The 22,202-nt window shown below is 45.2% G+C and overlaps 2 protein-coding genes across 4 annotated transcripts in view; one reads left to right on the top strand and one right to left on the bottom strand.

The window, feature by feature from the left end:
* The window catches only part of KPNA1 (karyopherin subunit alpha 1), a 77,957-nt gene that overhangs the window by 54,482 nt on the left and 1,273 nt on the right, over positions 1–22,202 (bottom strand). Inside the window, exon 2 of one of the 3 annotated variants that reach the window (XM_069866344.1) lies at positions 367–438. The gene's annotated coding sequence lies outside the window, so the exon portion shown is untranslated. Of the gene's footprint in view, positions 1–366; positions 439–22,202 lie in introns of those variants that run through there. The other 2 variants (XM_069866369.1, XM_069866351.1) reach the window with 2 other exon arrangements.
* On the top strand, positions 5,007–21,951 carry FBXO40 (F-box protein 40). The gene is made up of 4 exons (XM_069866240.1): positions 5,007–5,163; positions 12,679–14,577; positions 16,748–17,245; positions 18,795–21,951. The coding sequence occupies exons 1-3, from the start codon at positions 5,155–5,157 to the stop codon at positions 16,943–16,945; spliced, it is 2,106 nt and encodes a 701-aa protein (XP_069722341.1). The 5' UTR covers positions 5,007–5,154; the 3' UTR covers positions 16,946–17,245; positions 18,795–21,951.

The raw sequence follows: 22,202 nt of genomic DNA, 5'->3' as shown, positions 1-22,202 counted from the left end.
TCCACCACCTCCCCGGGCAGCCTCTGCCAGTGCCCGAGAACCCTTTCAGTGAAGGAATTCTTCCTAATATCCAATCTAAGCCTCCCTTCGCACAACTTGAGGCCATGCCCTCTCATCCTATCACCTCTCACTTGGGAGAAGAGACCAGCACCCCGCTCCCCGCGGCCTCCTCTCAGGCCGTTGCAGAGAGCGATCAGGTCTGCTCCCTCAGCCGCCTCTCCCCCAGGCTGAGCAGCCCCAGCTCCCTCAGCCGCCTCTCAAAACCCCCGGGCTCCAGCCCCTCCCCGCGGGGTCCTGTCCCTCCTCCTCCTCCCGCGGCCCCGCTCGCTGCCCGCCTGCCCTCATTCCCGACCCCGGTACCGGTACCTGCTGCGGGCCGGGCCCGGCGCTGTCTCCTCTGGGGCCCGAGGCGCGCGAGCGCCGCTCCCTTCTCCCTCCGCTGCCTCCCTGCCCAAGCGCCGGCTGGAGACGGCAGCGCGCACGCGCCCGGCGCGACGCGTCACTTCCGGCCCGGCCGCGGCGCCCTCTGGGAGAGAGAGCCCCGCGCGCAGCGGCGGCGGCGGCGTCGCCCCCCTGCGGACGGCCGCGGGGGCGAGGCAGCGCGGAAGACTGCAACTCCCGGCATGCCCCGCGGCGGGGCAGCCCCGTTCTCTCTTCCGGTTGCACGGCGCGATGCATGCCGGGATTTGTAGTTGGGCGGGTGGTGCCGCCCCGGCCCGGAGGGTGCGGGGAGGGAGAGGAAGGCGGGGGCTGCCGTCTTTGAGGCGGGGACGGGGGCTCCTCCTGGGGCTTTTGCAGCCCAGAACGACCTAATTGGTAAAGGAAGCGGTTGCTGTTACAAAAATTGGAATATCTTTGATTTAAGCTAAAGTTAAGTTTCATCTAATCAACTGTATTCCTTGGAAGTCAGAATGTCCCTCTGAGAGCGCGTTTTCTTTCCAGCAGGGTTTCTCCAGGCGCTGCTCCTCCTCTGGAGCTGATAACGCCTTGTGCTCGGTGTGATCCGTGCTGAACAGGTGTCTCTCCCCCTGCAGTCCCTGCTCACAGCCTTTCCCTGCCTCAAACGCAGCGTCGGGCAGGGCTGGCTCCAGAGCTCCAAATTGGCAAGAAATTTGACTTGTGAAGTTCATAATAACATTAAAATGAGTCCTTGGGAAGTGATAGAATATGTGTAAGATTTCCAGAGGAATTTTTCCACGCGCCTGTCAGTGGGAGACCTGTTCTATCCCAGCTACCGTCTGGCTGCACCCGATGGATGGAGATCGTTCCTCGTGTTGCCCGGCCCTGATAAAGCGCACTCACTTTCTAAAACTCCAAAACAAGTCTTAGAGGGTTTATTTCCCGGCATTTTCAGTATCAGGATGAGCTGGTATTTCCACGGTAATGGACAGTTCCCACAATGGAGGTTCCCTAGCGATGTCCCCAATGCCCTCGAGGCACTGTTGGAACCACACGCTGCAGCACGCGGGTGGGAAACGAAGTCTCGGCGGAGCTGGGGGTGATGAGGTGGGAGCTGAGGGCAGCAGAGTGGCGGTAACAGCATGTGTGCTGCTCGTAAAGACAGCACAAAAAGCCACAATAGCTGCTAGTCAACCCTGGAATGTGTGACATGCAACACTAGGGTATGTGACTAAAATTCATCTGCATGACACCATGCGAGAACACCAGCACATAAGCTCTCGAAGACTTGATTTGGAGTTTTAGAAAGCAAGCATCCTTTATCAGGGCTGGGCAACGCAAGGAGCGATCTCCATCAATCGTGTGCCCATCTCTACATGCCCTGAGGGGCGCAATGGCAGGCAGGAACCTAAATGAAAGACTCAAAGGAAGGGACACCCTCTCTGGGTCCCTCCCAGAGCTCTTCCAGGAGAACCTCAGACCCAGAGCACCTTTAGCATTGTCACTGCATATAGGGGTGTGCGACATGCGGTGGGATGCAGGCGAAGAACATTTGGAGCTCAGGATTCATTAGGAGGTGTTTAGGGGAGGAAACACAAGCAGGAAAGAAAGGGTTTAGGGGGGTTGTAGAGGAGCAGGTATGGGGAAAACACAGGGATATAGAAATAATAGATGCCCATCCCTGGAGGTGTTCAAGGCCAGGTTCGGTGAAAGGTAGGCGGTGTCCCTGCCCATGGAAGGGCAGGTGGAACTGGATGATCTTTAAAGTCCCTTCCAATCCAAATCATTGTAGAATTCTGTGATTCAACATAAAGGGACGGTTGTGTGCGAATGGTTTGTGATGGTTTGTCTGGCCGTGCACTGCACCTGATCAATGTGACCTGTCTCATCTCCCCATTAAACTCCTCCCTCGCTTTGCCCTGGGCGAGGGACTCTCATTCCCACGGGCATGGGGGGTGCTGGGTGCCAGCAGCTACAACTGAGGGCCCGCGTGCCATGGGTACCGGTGTGCGGGGGAGTGTGTGAGTGGCAGCAAGGGTGCAGCCGGTGAGGGGGCCTGGGACTGGGAGGAGGCTGCGAGAGGGGAGCCAGCTGCCAGGAGGACCACAGGGAGTCCCAGCAGCTGCCTCTGTGTGTGTGTGTGTATATATATGTATATATATACACACACAAACATACACTCACTAACACACCTGCATCCTGCTCTGCCAGGGCAGGAGGGTGAGCAGAGGCTGCTGCTGCTTCCTGTGTTCATGCCAGTGCTCTGTGCAGCCATCGGTGTGTATTTGTTTAAGTGGTGTATTTGTGCATGTGACTACTGGGAATACAAGCTCAGCCTGGCTGCTGCTTGGACCTGAGGGCATGGAGTTGTGGCAGTCTCGCCTCTCTCAGGCTACCCGATCTGGCCCGATTTTCCCATACCAATATATATGTATATTTGTATACGTATGCATATATGATGTACGTGTACATATATGATATACATATATATAGGTATATTTCATAGCGCTACTGTATAGCACAGTATTTCTACCTACAGAACCGAGATAAGAAAGGTTAAAGCAGACAAGCAACAGCTTTTTCCCAAGCATTTGCGCCAAAAAAAAAAAAGTAACAGTTACGCTTTTCTTTCAGAGATTTCACATTCCTTGAACCCCACCAGTAAGCACACCTATACTGCAGCGGGAGGTCTGGTTACAGTATTGGTTGGCATTCCTGAGATACCTTGAGTTAAATTAGCACAGGTAAGGGTGGCAGCAGAGACCTGCAGGTTCTCCTGGTTTTGCTGAGAGTCTGTTTTCAGATTCTGCTGAAGTAACACAATGGTGTGCTGCAGGAAAAAGGATGAATTCCCATTTCTTGTCACCTTCACTCTTCTGCTCCCTTCTCTCCACCACATACTCATTTTCAGGGATGGTGAACTATGTTCATTCTGCATGTTTGGTGATGCCTGCCTTAAAGGTTCACCACAGATGATGCCTTTTTGCAGTACAACCATCACCTGCAGGCAAAATTTGCAAAACTCAAGGGGTTTGTGTTACATGAAGCTGTGAGGCAAGCATGGAAAAGAGTGAGGCAGGGTTAGGGCAGGCTATTGGGATCTGTGTGACCACCAAGCAACATATGGAAGCAGTGAAAAGTACCACCAGAGTTCAGACTCTCTGGAAACAGAGAGATCTAAAACAGGCTGACATCAGGTGCCAATGAAATTAAGACAGAAGGCAGCTACATTTCTGATGACAGCTACTTCTAAAACCCTAAGTATTTTAGTAATGTGGGTTAATTCATCTGGAGGGCGTTTACTCCTAAACCACTAATACAGAATTTAGGGAATTTTTTACTTCATATAAAACTGAGGCACATGAGCAGCATGTTTTTAAACACAGCCTAAAAAGACAACGCCAACACTAAAGGCTGAAGAATGACCCTGAAATGGGGAGTGAGGAGTGGAAGTGGACAGGGTAAACAGATTAGCAATCATGCTGTGATTGGGCGAAACTGGGGTTTAGGCGTATTACCATTGGCCGCTGTTTTTCCTGGCAGATTGGAATGACAGAAAATGGTATCACGATAATACAGCCCTTTCTAAAAAAGGCCACGGAGCCAGAATGCTAACCATATTTAGCACTACTAAATTACAAGTGGCATCAGCAAGCCCTGGTTGTCACCTACTGACATTTTCTTCAGCCTTAAAAATGAAAACACAGTTGCCTGCGCTGTTTCAAATTATGAGACTCACTGCAGACTCACAGATAGGGAAAGAGAAAGGTAAGGCAACAAGTTGGTCATGATTTAAGACCTCAGAGCTGCCACAGCCAAAAGTATTGTTCTGTGTTTCTAAGGTGGGGGAAAGTGTTCAAGCACAGCAGCAGGGTCACAGGAGGTGTCTTTGCAGCTAGATGGGGTGAGCACCCACCAGGGAGAAGCAGCATGTGCCCCCCTGAACCTTACTGATATGTAGTAATACCTGTATGTCTCAGCTCACTGTGAGTATGAAACGCTCATCATGAAACACTGTGAAATGCTTAATGGGTAAAAGGGGAATGCTCACCCTTGCTGCCCGCCTCAGGTTTGGCTGAAGAAGGGTAATGCTGGGAGCTGCACCCTGAAGGCTTCCTCCTCGTGGCCAGTGGGACCCTCTCGTTGTGCAGTGGGGAGCCTGGAGCTGTGCAGGCTCCTGGGGGTCTGCCGGGCAGAGCTGCCCAGCTGCTTGGCTCTGGGCCATTCCCACTCTCTTTCCAGCCTTGCCCAGGCAGATCAGAAACCCATCATCACTGTCAGTTGGAGCTGGTGACAATGGGAGCCAGGGGCACAGCGACAATTGCAACAGCAGAAACTGCAGACTGGTGTGGGCACCAAGGGGAATCAAGTTGTAAAGGACAAGCATCCATCAGAAAGCAGCAAGGAGCTGGCAGAGGTTTTGAGGTTTTGATCTTTTCCTCTTGTGCAGGGGACACGGGGTATTGTTGGTTCTCTCTCTTGCATCTTCTGTGTGAAGAATCGTTCCAGAAATGACAGTGTTAACAAATACAGTGGAAGAGACTGCTCTGTAAGCCGAGCTACACGGTCACATGCACGGGTTTTATTTTTAACATCCAAAAACTACTTGGAAGTTTCTGTCTGGGTTTGCTCCGCGTCCTCCCATTCTCTTCCCTTTCTTTGCTTGCAGTTCTCCCTCACCAGCCTCACTTCAACCCAGCCGAGCACAACCAGGAGAGCAAGTGTTTGGTACACACACAGGGACTGGACATAGGGATGATCAAGGTAAGGCTTTGTAAATAGAGATGGAGTCTTTATTGGTCAAACTTTGTGCAATGCAATGCTTACTGTATCAAGCTATGAAAATCAGGATGTCTTCAAAACAGCCTTAGTAATTAAGATGCAGTAGAATACTCAGATGCAAGATGTCTTAAATGACACCCTCAAACAGAAGCTGCTGGGAACTGGGAGTGCTTCTGTGACATGCTGCTCTAAAATATCCCTCGATAATATATTCAGTGGATTAGCCATGGTTTGCAGCACGGTGCCTGGGGCTTAAACAAATTAAGATCCTGATTCTTAGGTGGGAGCTTGAGTAGCAGCAGAAATGATAAATCAAAAATTCAATCTCGGTAATTATCAAGAAACTCTGAGAAGTGAGACAAGGAGATACCATAAGGGTCAGAGGGGAAACAAAAGCAACCTTTTGGCAAAATGGCTAAGACTTAAAATCTGGTGAGTTTTGTAGGTTCAGGCTGCAAACTGTATGTTTGCAGGGCAGGCTAAATAATATGATGAAGTCAGAATCAGAAGTATTAGAGGGACTACTGTACCATTTAGAATTGTGGCTGCATAGCAGTTTTTGTTCGGGGATCTTTTCTCATTTGTTTCTATGACTTAGACCTTGACTGACAGCACTGAAATCCTCTATGCTGGGCTTCTGCCTTGGGCTGACTTATTTTGTTTAAATCACCCACCTGATTATCTCAAGAAGTGTTCAGAAAAATATATTTCTGAGGTTGTAATCAGGGAACAGAATGGAAGCTGAGCCCAAAAGAAAAATGTTTGAGAAGGGCAAGCCAGTTTAGACCATTCACTTTTTTTCTCAGGCTGCAACTAGAACCTGTTATTTTAAAGGCCTTGCTGAACTCAAACCAAAACCAAACCCATTTCTCAGTTATCAATGCAAAGTAAGAGTTTGCCTGACAGTGTCTCTAGCAGATCTGTGCCATAACTTCCCTCTTCTCCCTGTCCTGCCTGTCCACAACATGACTCCCCAATATGCCCAGCACAAGACCCTGCTTTTGGACTGCCCTGCACCCCCTTGGTGGTACAGGACCACTTGAGCACCTGGAATTTTGGGGTAGATTTTTCTCAGGTGAGCTATGGCTCCATCGCACCAGGTAGGGAGGAGCAAGAAATATTGCCAATCCATATCTCACAGCGACAAGTACTGTGTGGGGTTTCTACTAATAGCACCCTGTGTCACCCATGCCTTGCTGCACTGAACTCCCCTCTACTCCTCGCAAAAGAGCACAGGTGAATTTCACTGGACATAAATTGCGCAAGCAAGTTTTGGTGCCTCTTTACTGCATGTGTGCAGCACAGATTTACTAGGCAAAGAGGGGGCCTAACCGTGTGACATTTTCTCTTGAGCTCCACAGTCCTGCATGCCAGGTGTAGGGAACTGAAAAGAAGCTGATGTGCTGCTGTGGGAACTTGCCCAGCACATGTGTTCTGCAAGAAAAGCAAGAAACGTGCCTGACTGATGCACTGTACTGTGGACCTACTCCATCCTTGCAATCAACTTTAAAGCTTTTTTTTTGCTTTTTTTTTCAGTATGAAGCCATTCTAACCCATTCATTAGCTCTAAACCAGCAGTTATTGCCATAAAACACCACAGGCTCAGCCAGGTGACCCCTAGCTAGAAAATATAGGGAGTAGCTCCCTAATTGTCACGGCTTCATCCTCCCGTCTTTGGGCTTATCTAACAAGTCAGTTATCTTTTGGAAAACCTTTTCCTTCTGCATGTCTTATACAGAGGATGTGAGGTTCAGCAGAAGGATCATCCTGGAATCAAAGTGCCCCTAGAAAACTCATGTGGACTTGTTTAAGATCTGAGCCTCAAAGCAACTCTGTCTTGCACGTGCTCACTAGAAATTTATTAGTGTTATTGACTAAGATTTCATCTGTGCCTTTTATTTTCCCTTTCCACCTACTCTGGGATGTACCGTGTTCACTGCCTGACTCATTTGAAGTTTGGCTGGCAACATATATTTGCAAGATCAGTCTGACTGGCAACTGCAGAGCAGGTGAGCCACAACGGACAGTCACCTGCTATGCCCAACCCCAAGATGGTCACAGCTGTAGCTGTCCCTGCTGTGGGTGTAGAGTTGTGGGGCTAACCTCACTTAGGGCTCACCGTGATTCAAGGTGGTGGCATTCTTCGATTTCCTTTTTATTTTGTATCAAAGGGCAAGGTTTTAGAAAACTTAGGTTCCCAAAGATCATGTACAAATGTGGTACAGTATGGTTCCCAAGTGCGTAGCTTTCTTCCTCAGCTCCAAGAAATAAATATATCTGTTTGGCAAAAGGCGACCCAAGCCTCATTGCTTGCTGAAGTTGTTAAGCATGTGGTGATTGAGGAAGAGTACTGCACAAAAGAGAAGAAAATCTCTAGTTTAAGGAGACTTGGATGCTCTCCTAGAAAATATTATTCTACTGCAGGCTTTGCCAGGGTTTTGTGCAGAAGGCATGCACCTGCAAGCGAAACATCAGAACCTGAGCATCTCCATGCTTGGTGTGTGTGTGTATACTTACATATATGTACGTGTTATTTTTATAAAATATTATATTTAATTCTATTTATTTTCATGTTTCTATACTTTAATACTACATCTGCCCTATAGAAGTAATGGTATCTTTTAACTTTAAGTGCACCTCTACTACTGCAAGGATAAATTCATTATTGGATGTGAATCCTCTCAGATACTAAGATAGTAAATACATACAAAAACCCTGTGAAGAAATTCATAACTCTGTATTCACCTCAGGATTTAAGTATTATTATAAAAAAGATATAAACACCTTACACTGGGTGACAAGAGTTAAAAGAAGTAGAGACCTGCCCTATACACTCACCAAGGTGTTCATATTCCTTGAAAATATTTTTCTGTTGCAGTATTATATAAAACTTTAACATTCTTGGCTCCAGCATCTGGATGGAATTGTTCCTGAGATTTTTTTAAGAGCTGCTTATCATTTTGTAAATCTTAGAAAGACTGAGTTTTGTTCATTTGCAATCTCGTCTCGGAGGCAGTCTTATGGTAATTATCTGGGGTGTCTGGTGACCCTTTGTGATTGGTCTTTAAAATGGAAGGTATCCCTTGATTCTGTGCAAAGACCTCAGATAAGATGCATAACTTTAGTATGTCACACGATCAGTCACATATAGCATGAACCACATAAGAAAACAGTTGTATTGTTTTGGCTCATTAGCTGCAACTGAATAAAATATACATTTACTGATTGTAATTAGTTTATAAACTCTAAGTTATTGTCACTGAACAGATCTGCTCCAGACACAGACATATCTGCAGTCAAAATAGCAGCAGTGTATTTTTAAAGCTTACTTGATTTGCTGTCGTGATGGTCTAAAAATAAAGATTTACCAATGTGGACAGACTGTGGACTGTAATTTGCATCCTTTCTTTCCACAGTAGCTTGAACATGATTCAAGTAAACATTTCTGGTTTGATTTTTTTTCCTAACACAGCTCTTTGGAAATTTTGCAATTGCAGGGAAACAAACAGTATACAGGTTTAGAGAAACGTTGCACCACCTGGCATTATCTGTGCGTCACCTGCCTCTGGATGTCATGTATCAAACTTACTGAGACAAGAATTTGTAAACTTTCTGCTCAGGGTTTTGAAAGTTGTAGGTTATGTACTGGTAATAATACCATCAACTAAACCACAGAGATAACTATATCATCAGTCAAAGTACAGGGCTCCTGATTACTAGCACAGAATCATGGAATCATAGAATGGAAGGATTGGAAGGGACCTTAAAGATATCCAGTTACAAGCCCCCTGCTATGGACAGGACTCCTCCTGCTGGACCAGGTTGCTCAAAGCCTCATCCAACCTGGCCTTGAACACCTCCAGGGATGGGGCAGCCACAACTTCTCTGGGCAACCTGTGCCAGTGCCTCACCACCCTCACAGGAAAAAAAATTCTTCCTAAAATCTCATCTCAATCTCCCTCTCCTCTTTCAGCTTAAAAACATTCCCCATCGTCCTGTCCCAGCACTCCCTGATACAGAGCCCCTCCCCAGCTTCCCTGTAGCTCCCTTTAAGTACTGGAAGGCTGCTATAAGTACATCAGAATAGAAGAAGCATAAATATTAGAATAAATATCAGATAAATATGATAAATATCAGAAAAATGCTCTATCCCTTTTTCCTGTCCTCTGGTTTCTCGGATTTGACAATGTCTGAAAAGAACAGCATATACAAGTCAGAGGTGAGGTAAACACAACTAAACAATACCCAAATAATGATGAAGACTGATTCTGGATCTGAATGCTCTGATATGGTCACTTTTCATAAACAAAGCATGTATTGTCTTTCTCTACATGCGATTTGAATGGGATTTGTTTCAGCACACAGCCATGTTAAAGCAGGCTCCTCTTCAGAAACTTTGCAACCAGTCCTTTCTGTGTTTTGGACAACCATAACACCTGTCCTTCTGATGTATTATTATTTATGAATTATTTCCCTCCAAGAGTTACTTTTGCAGTGGAAAGTATTGTTCACACATTCATGGTTTTGTTGCAGTGTAATGTACCCAGCCTTCCTCTGACCTTATGCAAGTCATAGCTGGGACTATTTTTAGAGATTATACTTGCAGCAAAATGTTACAAGAACGAGAACAGCAAGGATGCTGCCAATGTGAAATAAATCCATCCATATCTCCTGCTTCTCTGTGCCACAGAAGAGTAAATGCAACTGAACAGCCTAAAGCAGGACAGATGCCACCCTAAACCACATGTATTTAAGGGCTGGATGTGGCTGGGGTCATCTTGTCTGTCACCCTGGTGTCACCCCTGTGCAGAAGCCAGTGCTTCCTGAGACAAGGCAGGAAATGTTATAATGGGTATTCACAAAATATGTTTTTCTGCATTGCTGTCTTGAGCTCTTTCCATGCAAATAAAAGAGAAGGTACTTGAAACATACTTTAAAGTGTAAGTTTGTCCCGGGGTAAGGGACCATCAAAGACATGTTCCTTTACTGTGCAGGACTGAAGGGGAAAGGGATTGGTTCATTAGGAGGTGTAAACAGATACTGGTCAGCCTTGAAAGTTGCAAAGGATGGAACAAATTTGTGTTGAGCAGTTAATGCACATGAAATTGCTCCTACTGCATAGGAAGTGTGGTCAAAAATATTTTTCTCATTTTCACCAAAAAATAAAATAAGTGCCCTGGATCCTGTGTGGAAAGAATTCCAGTTTGTTCTTATCATTAGCTTTTTCCCTTCCACAGAGATTTGTAGTAGGCTGAACCAAGCTGGAATGCAACCCCTCCTTACAGCAGGTAGCAGAAAGTAAGAAGCCAGGAGTTTTCTGCTTTCAGCAACTCTTCTCTGGGCCAAGTTGCTAATATCGCTTGAAGATATCCAGAGAAGTAGCTCCAAGCAGTGACTTAGCAGCCTCTAGTCCTCTAATCCAACAACTGTGTACGAGGGGAAAGGACCACAGGAAATCCTGCATGTTCCCCATAAACCGCATCTCTTATGTACATCGTGGAAGACAGCTGCTGGGCTGGGTGGACCTTTGGTCTAACCCAGAATGTAATTTCTTATGGTCTTAGATTATTTTACTACAGAAGGCATGGTTCATGCTAATCACCATCTCCATTTAGTTGCTGTCAGACTCTGCACTTCTGTTTTCCCATTTTTAGGAAGGGTTAATAGCTATCGCTGGGAATTATTGCAATGGGAGGAATAATATGAGCAAGGAGAATGGAGAACTTTTGGAAGCAGGCCTCATATGTGCATTATTTTTGCATTAAACTGATGTAATTGACTTACTGGGAAAGAATGAAAAACACAATAATGAAACCAAAGCCAGTAGTTCACAAAGCTGGTAATATGGTAGTGATAATTTTTCATATAAGGATTTTCATACATCATGTTCTTGTTACTTCTGCTTTTTGTTGTTGGACCTCCAGAAAATTTTGTGTCCACTTTATATCCAAGGTTTTTAAGGATAGAAAAGGAAAAAAATATGGTTTGGGGTTTTTTTTGAAAACACATTAATACAGAAGTATGAGAACGGAAATGCTGTCTTCCTTAAGAAAATATTTAACCTGTTTATATAGCAAAGGTTGTTGAAGTTCTGAAATGTTTGGGCTTCCAACCTCAACTTTTTCTTCTAGTCCAGTCTAGTCAATTGCAAAAAGTTAAATTCACGGAGCTGCCTGGTGGCAGTTTAATTTATGAAATGAAGACTTGTTTTGTTTATTACTTGCTTTCTGGGACCTCTTTCTCTATTTTTTGTCCCCCTGTAGTGTTATGAACACCTTCATAAACTAAATTTAAAATATGATCAGCTCAGTATCACCTGTTCCGTTCTGAGTAGTGTTTGTCCCTGACTCGTCAGGACTACACAGGGGAAACTGAAAAAGTAGAGCAATGCTGGCTGTTTTTTGTAAGATTATGCTCTAAAACAAATCCCAAAGGAAGAAAAATGGATTCTTTCTCAAAGAGACACCCTGTAAAAGGCATACTCAGGCTGACCTCCCCTGCACTGTCGCAGGAAGGAAAAAGCTCTTTTGAGGTTAGACCTTTGTCACTCCCCTTCTGCCCTAACTTCACACCGTGATGCGGAGTGGACCATAAGATTAAACCATAGCTGCCCTCTCTCCCCCCTCCCACCTACTCTGCATTCTCTGATGACAGCAAGGAGAAGAAAGGTGAAAGGCAGCTTGTAAAAATAGGTGAAAGAAATTTGACTTAACTGGGTGAGTATAACTTTGTAAGAAGCCTTCACTGCACTCTGGAGCTTCTCTCCAAAACACAGACCAAGGTATCACCCTACTCCAGGTTTTGACACCTGAAAGTAGATGCAGCAAATAACCTGCCTGAAGGAAAGTCCCCCTCAGTCTCTGTTCCACAACACACAGGCATCATCTAGGAGCGTAAAGGGAAACCAGGAAAGCAAAGTAAAGAGGGCCAGGCAAACTTGCCTTTACCCAGGCTGTGTTCCGCATTGGGAACTGGGATCATGAAGATAATCTTCACTCTCTGCCTTGCTGCTGTAGAGGAAAGGGAGGTTCATTTGTGCAACATTAATGTCTTTATGAGGGAAGACAAGACACACAAATCAAATGACGAGCTAATTTTTCTAGAGAGGAAAAAGAATTGTCATCCTTCCTACTCAAACAGCTTTGAGAAAGTGGGAAGTTCCTTCACTGTGCCTCTGGCAGTCTTGATTTCAGGAGCTTGGTATAAATAGACCCAGTGCAAATATTGGGACAGAAAACAGCTCTCTCCCAAAACTTGGCTGCCGCTGCTGGGCTAACAAGTAAGGACCTTATCTATATCCCTGCTGCTATCAGGCCACACTGTACTGCAGGGATCAGTGCTGATATGTGACTGACAGTCATTTGCCCAAGCCTTATTCCTGCTAGAAGTGCATGTGAGCACCTAATGTGTAGAAATCAAGCACGAGCACAGGGGGTCTGTGGCCATCCTTGCTCTTTTGGGCAATAACTCTTGTCTTCTTGTCTTTGCTACACACAGTGCCGGGCTCAGAGAGCTCCCCCCGGGCAGCACAGACACTGTGAGAGATGTTTCAGCCGGCACTGCCGTGCACCAATTGAGCCCTCCATCTCCTGCATGGTGATCAGCTGCCGCTTGCACTGCGGAGCCACCTTCCACATGTGCAAGGAGGAGGAGCACCAATTGCTCTGTCCCTTAGAGCAGGTCACCTGCCTCAACTCTGCCTACGGCTGCCCTTTTTCCATGGCCCGCTTTAAGCTGGCGAAGCACCTGCAGGTCTGTCCAGCCAGTGTTGTCTGCTGCTCAATGGAATGGAATCGCTGGCCAAATGTGGATTCAGACACAACTCTTCACATGAACATTATGAAGGAGACCTTGAACGAAGAGTGTCTGGACACAGCCTTGGCACTGAGAGACCAGAAGATACTTTTCAGGACTTTGAAAATAGCCGACTTGTTTCCAGAGTGGAGGAAAAAGGATGAAGTGGAAGAACTAATGGATGAAGCCATGGGTGGGGAAGAAGGTGCTGTGGGAGGAGTAGTCAGTGGTTCCCAAGAGAGCGACAACAAGTTGTCTGAGCTCAGCCAACGTGAGCGTGAAGATCTGGCAAAGGACAAAGAGGGGATGGATCTGGGGAGTTACAAAACCTGGGAGAACATTTTCAGCAAAGAACTTCTGGCTTGCCAGGTAACAGGCTCAACAGCCAGCACAGGAAAAAAGACGGAGGAGGCTTCCAAGAAAACAGCTTCAGCCTCTCACACTGCCAGCTCCACAGGGAAGGCAAAGGAAGTACCTGACAGTGCAGAAGAGGCAAAGAACCAAAAGCCTGAACAAGTAACACCAAATACAGAAATGACAGGACTGGCTCCCTGGCAAGAAGGGGTCCTGGAGAGGCTGAAGAAGGAAGTTGGTGTAGGTGATTACAACATGTATCTGGTACATCACGGGGGAATGCTCATCCGCTTTGGCCAGCTCGCTGCTTGCACTCCCAAGGAAAAAGATTTTGTCTATGGGAACTTGGAAGCTCAGGAGGTGAAGACTGTTTACACCTTCAAAGTGCCTGTTAGTTATTGTGGCAAAAGAGCACGACTAGGAGATGCACTTGGCCATAAGATTCCAACTTTAGACAAGTCAGTGGATACCTCAGAATTGGGAATAAACCTAGAAGAACTACCTAAGGCAAATATAGTTAAAGCCACACTGCTGTGTGCACTAGAAAAAGAACTGAAAGGCCATGAGATCTCTGAAGCAAGAGGTGTCGATGGACTCTTTGTGGATTTTGCAACACAGACATACAGCTTTCCTCTAGAGCCCTTCTCCTCCAATGCTGTTCTAGCAGATATCCTGGATGAAGAAAGCCCACCAGAACTCCATGTGGAGCTCTACACTGAGTGTGTAACAAGAAGACACAACAAAAGCAGTTCAGCTTTCACATTCACTTGCAGTCATTTCTTCAGGAGGGATGAGTTCCCGTCCCACTTTAAGAATGTTCACGCTGATATCCAGTCTTGTCTGGATGGATGGTTCCAGCATCGCTGCCCTCTGGCCTACTTGGGATGTACTTTTGTTCAAAATCACTTTCGCCCTGATGGACTTAAGGCCAAGGTTATATACAGCAAGCCTCTCAAGACATTTGCTATTAAGCCAGAGGTGGACACCCTCCTTGCTGAATCGGGGAAGTGCGTTTCCACAGTGGCTAATCGAGGGAGAAATACAGACTTGCTAAGCAGCCTCCCAGTGGAAGTGCTCAAGTACATTGCGGGGTTCCTGGACAGCTTCAGCTTATCTCAGCTATCACAAGTGTCAGTGTTGATGAGGGACATCTGTGCCACTCTTCTTCAAGAGAGGGGAATGGTCCTGCTGGTTTGGGAGAAAAAAAGATATTCCCATGGTGGTACTTCATGGAAAGCTCGCAAAAAGGCAAGTGACTGTGATGTTAAGAAAAAGACGGCCTTGAGTTGTTTCCAGATGAAACACAAGCACAGCAAGGGATGATGCATATAACATGCAGATATGGGGAAGCGTGTGAGTTTGTAAATTTGCACGATGATTGTCAGGGATCAGGGACGTAAAATGCAGTACATTTAGCAGAGATAGGAAGCTGTAAATGGATATCTTTTGACAAGCTCCAAGTCCCCACTCAAGCTTGTCTAGGGTAACCTGTTTGTATGTACACTGTTTTTAGTACTGGGAACTGAAAATTCCTGATACTTAAGGGCCGTACATGAGGTTTTGAAGAATTTGAGGTTCATGCGGGTTTTTTTGTCATTCTTTACAAGATGATCTAGGACATGTCAAAACTAAAACATGCTTTAGAACGCCAAAAGGGTAAAGAACAAGGAAATGTGGCTATGAGAAGGGCTTAGGTGTTCACATCAGCCCTCAGGACCTTTCAGGATTAGTAGTTCACAGCATCGCCATGAGTGTCTCACAACCTCCTCAGGTTGTGGGCAACTGTGGTTGGACTCGATGATCCGGTGGGTCTCTTCCAACCTAGTGATTCTAGGATTCTATGATTCTAACTGAGGGAGAAGCATGGAAATAGGAAGACTTTTTCTGCAAAGCTGGTCTCCTATTATTTGGGCTGGAAAACTATCACCTCCCTTATCGGCTGTTGCTGTTTGGGTAGCCTCAATGAAATGTGTAAGCACAGCTCAGTTTAATTCCCAGCCCAACAATAGTTACTGGGGGTGGGGGTGTTCTAGCTGATAGCCTTGCATTTGCTCTAACATAAACTGACTGAAAGAGAGATGCCCACATGACCAAGCAGACAAAGCAGAGATCTAGGACCAAGTAATTTAGATCCAAGAAAGTCTCCCAGAAATGATCTCAGGATCTGGCTTTCAAGCAGAACCTATTCCACCTATTGATACTTAGCAAAGGGAAGCTTAGCTGTTTATGATGCTTTATTAAGAGAAAGTATTTTTTGTTAAGAGGGGAAAAAAATGAAGCATGGTGAATTAAATATTCACATTGCAAAGTTTGGTGCTGCAAGCTGAATTAGCCCAATCCAAAAGAGGAATTAGCCACTGAAATCATTTACTGGAGGATGTGGCTTCCTTCAGCAGAATGAAGAAATTCTGGCTGAGCAATCAAACTGTAATTAACTTCAGTTACCAGAGCACAATTTCAAAGCAGCAGCCTTGAATTTAAGGCCTATATAACCCCTCTCATGATAGCTTTCTGTATTGACCACACAGAAATCATGTTTCCAGTGCATGGGCTCTCCCCGAAAACATTCTGTTTGCAATTAGTATGAATTTCTTGACTACTGTGTATAATAGCTACGATTACTTAAGACTGGGACAGCATCAGGTAATCTTAAGTGTAGTACACCCATTTTGGGGGAAAAGAAAGCTACTATGACTTTAAAATATAGTTTGATTTAATGGTGTACAGTAAGTATTAAAGGAACAATCACAGTCTTATGCTAGTGTATCATTAAATGTATCACTGCAAACAAAAGCATACAATTTTAACTGCATGTTTTCATTTTTTACCAGCTTGTACCTCCTCTTGGAACAACCCTAACCTTAGGTTTCCCAGGCTTGTACTGGGGTGGAGTGAATAACAACAGTGTTCTAAAGTTCATTACTTGGAAGTTATTGATAGATGCTTTGGAAGGTCTTCGTGAAGTCTAGTTTATTTGAGATACAGAATCATGTTGTTGTTACTGTGCTTTATAATTACTTTAGATGCACCTATAAACACCTTGTACTTTTATAAACATTCTATAAATATCACTGTGCATGTAATGGAGTTTTCTGTAGAGGTAGGTGATCACTTTTCCTGGATTTCCCCGTGTCCTGTGCTGGATTGGCAACAAAAACTGTAGGAGGATACTTTTCTACTAAAAATGTCGAGTGGTGACTAAAGCAGAAAAAACAGCAAGTATAAGGTACAGAGCAATACAGACCTTTGTACTTGTCCTGCCAGCCTTGCACAAGGAGGAGCTAACCCTGTTCACTCGACTGTCCAGTACGCATAACGCACACCCACTATATGCATGTACAGATATTTTAAATCCTCTTCTATTTTTTACCAACATTCCCATTTTCTCTCCTCAATTTCTCCCCCTTTCCTGTATTAGATCTGGCAGTTCAGCAGCCTGTTCTCCAGAGTTAACAAGTGGCAGTGCAACGATGTCGCGTGCATGTCAGAGCACCTGAAGAACTGCCCCTTCTACCAAGTGGAGCACAGGACGGACCCCGTGCTGCTGACAGGCATGTCCGAATCTCGAGAGCAGACTCGGAAGACTTTGGTTTCTACTTTCAATCGCAGGGTCTGAACGGCCTGCTTCCCCTCTCCCACACTCCTTTCAGAGGTCTTTAAAACAACATTTGGGAATTCGGGTGTAAAGATTGTTGCTTCCAACTCTCCTTTGGACATTTAAAACTGGCTTCTCCCCATCTGCCGTTGGGACATCCTGCATTGTTTTTTTTCCTACGTTAATTTAATTGTTAAAACTTCATCTGCTGCTCACTGATATCACATGCTTTTTGCTTATCTTTCTGCTCCTCACTTAATACAGCATCCCGAAGAAAACAATAAGGATCTTTTTTGAAACAACATCTTCACAGCCTTGGAGGTAGGCTGCCACTCCTGAACCATATCCCTGAGAGAAGCAACAACACTTAATGTACCTAGATTGACCTGAAACACCTTAGTTTTGGCTGTAAAGCCAATATCTGGGAGCATGGGCAGATGCCTTCCTGCCTGGCAGATGTAGGGATTTCTAACCTGTTCTGAGATGTGAGTAACAGAAAAGGAGCCCCCAAAGTCAAGTGAATTAATTAGGACTTAGGAACGCACTGCACAGCCACAGACTGTTGTTTAGGGCCTTGATTCAGGCAAGCATGCCTAGCTAGGACAAGCCTAGAGCTGAGCTCATGGGAACATTCAAACCAAAGCAAACCAACTTACACTTTGTTAGAAATAACGCAGAATCAGTTTCAGGGGCTCAATTGACTTTTTATGCTTTTTTTTTTGGTTAATAACTTCCTCTGTTTTATTTTAAAATCTATTAAAGCCACCAAATAATAATTAAAGTAATTTTTAGAATGCCTTACCTCTCAGTTTTGCAATTGTAAATTGCAAATTGTAATTGTAATCAACTGTAAACAAAATGGCAACAAACCTTTTCCCCTGTAAAAGAAAAGGCATTCAGCAACATATTCAGTAATGGCACAGGTAATGTTTGCTTCAGTTAAATGGACGAGTATAAAGATCTTTTTCTTGTTTTACAGAGCAGAAAAGTGATAAAAATTTGGGTTATTTTTTAGTAAGTACATTAAGTTAAAAAATAAGGTGCTTTTAGAAGTAACAGATGAGAGAGAGCAGGCATGTCACCAGCAGCGTCTGTCTTACTACACTATTCAAACCCATTTCAGAGAAATTACATAGTTGTGGTGGTGGGTGAGATTCCTCTGAAATGGCTGCAAACTGATGACCTGGCAGTGGCCCAGGTGGCCAATAACACCAGCAGTATCTTGGCCTGTATCAGAAACAGCATGACCAGCAGAACTGGGGAAGTGACTGTGCCCCTGGACTCAGCACTGGTGAGACCGCACCTTGAATACAGTGCTCAGCTTTGGGCCCCTCGCTGCAAGGACACTGAGGTGCTGGAGTGTGTCCAGAGAAGAGCAATGAAGCTGGTGAAGGGGCTGGAGCACAAGTCTTATGAGGAGCAGCTGAGGGACTGAGGTTGTTTAGCCTAGAGAAGAGGAGGCTGAGCTGAGACCTTATCACTGTCTGCACCTGCCTGAAAGGACGTTGAAGTGAGGTGGGTGCTGGTCTCTTCTCCCAAGTGAGAGGTGATAGGACGAGAGGAAATGGCCTGAAGTTGTGCCAGGGGAGGTTCAGACTGGATATTAGGGAAAAATTCTTTACTGAAAGAGTGGTGAAGTACTGGAACAGGCTGCCCAGGGAAGTGGTGGAGATTCCTTCCCTGGAGGTGTTCAGAAAACATGTAGATGTGGCATTTCAGGACATGGTTTAGTAGGCATGTTGGTATTGGGCTGACGGTTGGACTTGATAACCTTAGAGGTCTTTTCCAACCTTCATGATTCTATAAGTTGACAGCTTACACCTGCTGCACAACCACAGTGGTGCTGACTCACACCCCTTTCTTTTTTAAGCTCATAGCCAGAAGTGTGAGCTCAGGACATGAGGACTAGCTTTCATCTCACCATCTCAGGCAGGAGGACCTCCCTGGGAGCTGGGACATCTGGAGGCCTGGACCACTGCTCTCCTCACCTGGGCTAGCCAGGTGGAAACTGGCCTAGATGGATGGACACACACCACACTTGCCTTCCCCAGTCTCAGTGCAGATCTGGGATGAGGCAGGCTATGCAAGAGGAAGCCCCCTCTTACCAATAAAGGTTGCTGATGAGACTGATCTGAGTGCTTGGTAATCGAAGGCATGAATTGCATGATGACTGAAACTATGCTAGGCGCAGCTCATCCTTCTGTATGCTTGTGGCTTAAGTGGTCCCTGTGAGATTTATAACCATACAAGGATGTTTTTCTTCTCCAGACACATGCCCTCAGGAACTATCAGCCGAGTTGTGGGAACAGTGGAATGATCCCAGGAGCAGAAGTAGCAGCAGTTACTTTTTTTTTTTGTTGGTTTTTTTTTTTAAAGCTATTCTGGTGTCTGTTCGTAGAGATCCTTTCTGGTTAGTCTCATAAGGCTTCACACATGAAAATAAACTAGTTTCTGCAAGTATCCTGCAGAAAACACAAGTAGCATCCCAGTTTTATGCAGAGGAAGATGAAGCAAATGAGCTCAAGGAATCCAAGTTGGGCCAGGAGCAGTTTAAGCTGGGTGCTCTGATCTTTCATGCTCTTGCTTAAGCCACTGTGCAAAACCAAACTGGCCATCCTTTAGAGCCACTTACAAAAATGACCTGTCCTCAAAACATCTGCTATGAAACAGGTCGCCAAACACTCTCACTGTGTTTAATGCAGGGAAGCTGAAAGAGGTGAGAAGACATAGGCAGACTTCCTAGAACTGCCTCTACATCAGGACCTTATCCTTCATCTATTGTGTATCTAATCTGGAAAGATGCTGAGCTGCAGCATGATGCATAGCTGCAGTTTGGGGAGGAAACAAAAAAGATCCATATATGATACGATAGGGTCTCAGAGTAAGTCCGTGTTGAAGGCTGGTATAGGAGACCATGAAAAAAATGGTTCAACCTTTGAACTGTCTCTCACGTGCTCAATCACTTAGCTGCTGTAAGCTGGTGTAGTTGCCCTGAGGTTGTGGTTGATGTTAGATGTGAATTGGGCTCATTTCATCTCCAGTGCCAGGGTCGCTGGCAGTGCTGCTATTCCACCTCTGGTCTTCTCCTGCCAGAGGATTATGTTCTTCTGTGTCCCTGTTCCTGGAGATGATGTGACTTCACTTCCAGCTTGATTATTACCGCTGATCCTACTTCTTCCCTGTGCAGGAGGTGCTGGAGTCAGACTATAGGAAGAATGCAACCTTTGCAAATGTGGTGATTCAGGGTGTGGTTCAGAGACAGGAATGTTGCAGCCTCTGCCTCTTGGATTCAGCCAAGGTGTATGTACAACATCTAGGAGACTCCATCATTTTCCTGCTGGTGCTGCTATAGGGTACGCTGAGGAGACACAAACTGTTAATTCACAGAGAGAGAACAAGACAAATTCACACCCATGAATATAACTAAATTTTGTTAAGAAAACTTTAGCAGATACTGTTGAAGCTGAAAATCCACAAGCATTTGCAGGTTAGTCTGGTTAACCTGACCCTGGAAAATTAAAAGCTGTACAGGGAAGTGGAGGTCACACTCATACCAGTGGGTACCCACCCCGCAAAAATCAGCTGGTAGCTGATATCTTGCATTTAACACTAGTGGCGAGCTGTGGGCTGGTGTCAGATGCAGTTTAATTAATCAGAGAATGTATGCCAAGCTAGCTCAGTATGTCCTGCTCACTAGCAGAGTCAGCAGAAGCTTTGAGGAGCTGCAAGGAACCAAATTTGCTTGCCCTCTTTCTCCTTTCTCTTGGCGAGCACAACACTGTCTTAGTTAAAAAGCAAGAGGCTTTTGTTTGTGTTCAGCAAGTCCTTAGGCTTCTAGTTTAAGCTTCTAACTTGACTGGTGGAAAGCTAAGATAAATAAGGAAACTTTTTCATTAGAAATGTAGGCTTCTGAACACACTTTAGGAGCCAAAATACTTCCTTAATTTCAGCCTGATGGATCTGATTAGAAGAAACTCAGCATTTTATTGTTTTTCAATACAAGTCTGTTGCTGTGGTGGGTTCTGAACTGGAAAAAAGGACACAAGTCCCAAGTCCAGCAGAGCTCTGAGGCTGATCCTGGTCCAGATCACACACTCCATACTTTCATGGCTTGGATCCTTCTTGTGCTGCTCACATGTCTTGTGAAGGGCAAGAGCAATACCCTGTACACTCCAGGCTGATGTGTTTTGCAGTGTTTCTACTTATTGGAAGGATGGGAACAGAACTTACAGCATCATGGAAATAAGTGAGGTCAGAACAGGGCAAGTAGACTCAGGACGAGAGCAGAAAGATGGGAAACAGGAAAGGTAATGGGTTTGAACAGAGGAGACCTGCCTGATCATAGGTGTCATGAGGAGAGGCAAGTAGAGAAAGGTAAAAGGGCACAAGAACGAAGGGAAGTGGGATGTGGAGGAGGTGATGCAGCTGCAAATGATTTAGGAGGAAACAGTTCAATTCAACAGACACTAGGAGGACAAGAGTGATGTTTAGGACAACAGACAGATGTGGGGAATGGAGAGATTTTCTTTTGTTTGGTTTCTGCTGACAAAGTAAGATATTTAGACAAGCACAGTGAACTCAGTGAAATACAGACTCTCTTTAATTGTAATTTATACAGTAGCCCTCACTCTGTGGCATAACCTCTGTTCTAGGTTGGAGTATTCAGCCAGCAGATTGTTATAAACATGAGCTGAGAGGCCACGGTAAAACCACAATCACAAATGTTTATGTTCCTTTGCTGCCAAAAACAGACTTTCTGAGCAAATGCTTCTCCTTGAGTAAGGGGCTGGAAATTCCCGACTGGTGTTACACAGTAAGATGGGGTAGATGATAATTTGTTAGGGGTGAAAATGTAAGTCACCTACTGGCATGTATCGTAAGTCTGGGTTAGAGGAAGAAATTACTTGCTAGGCCTCCAACTCCCAAACCTGAATGAGCACAGATAAGGTGACTTTCATCTGAACAATGTTTGTTATTTTGCAAAACTCTGTAACTCCTTGTTGCTTTCTTAAGAATAAAAATTTTTATGGTTTAAAAAAATACACCGAAATCCTAGTCTTAACTTATTTTCTTATTCTCACTCCATTGCTCTTTGCTTTCAAATCAGATGTAGTGGCTCCTGTACCCTTAAACTCATTACGGTCCTTTGCTCTGCTCCACTCTTCAGTATAATTTTCCTGACTAAAGACTATTATTTGTGTGTATTACTTGCATTTATTTTACATTTATTTATTTAGTTCTAACAACTCTTTTTATTTTTACACTGTCCTCATTGCAT

This window comes from Phaenicophaeus curvirostris, chromosome 1 (genome assembly GCF_032191515.1).
Source record: "Phaenicophaeus curvirostris isolate KB17595 chromosome 1, BPBGC_Pcur_1.0, whole genome shotgun sequence".
Classification (NCBI taxonomy): Eukaryota; Metazoa; Chordata; class Aves; order Cuculiformes; family Cuculidae; genus Phaenicophaeus; species Phaenicophaeus curvirostris.
This window is presented reverse-complemented; position numbering and strand designations above follow the sequence as displayed.

Bases quoted from the DNA above. Each gene is read 5' to 3' on its own strand.
- FBXO40 (XM_069866240.1), top strand. The intron at 14,578-16,747 runs GCAAGTGACTGT...TTCCTGTATTAG, and splicing joins CATGGAAAGCTCGCAAAAAG to ATCTGGCAGTTCAGCAGCCT.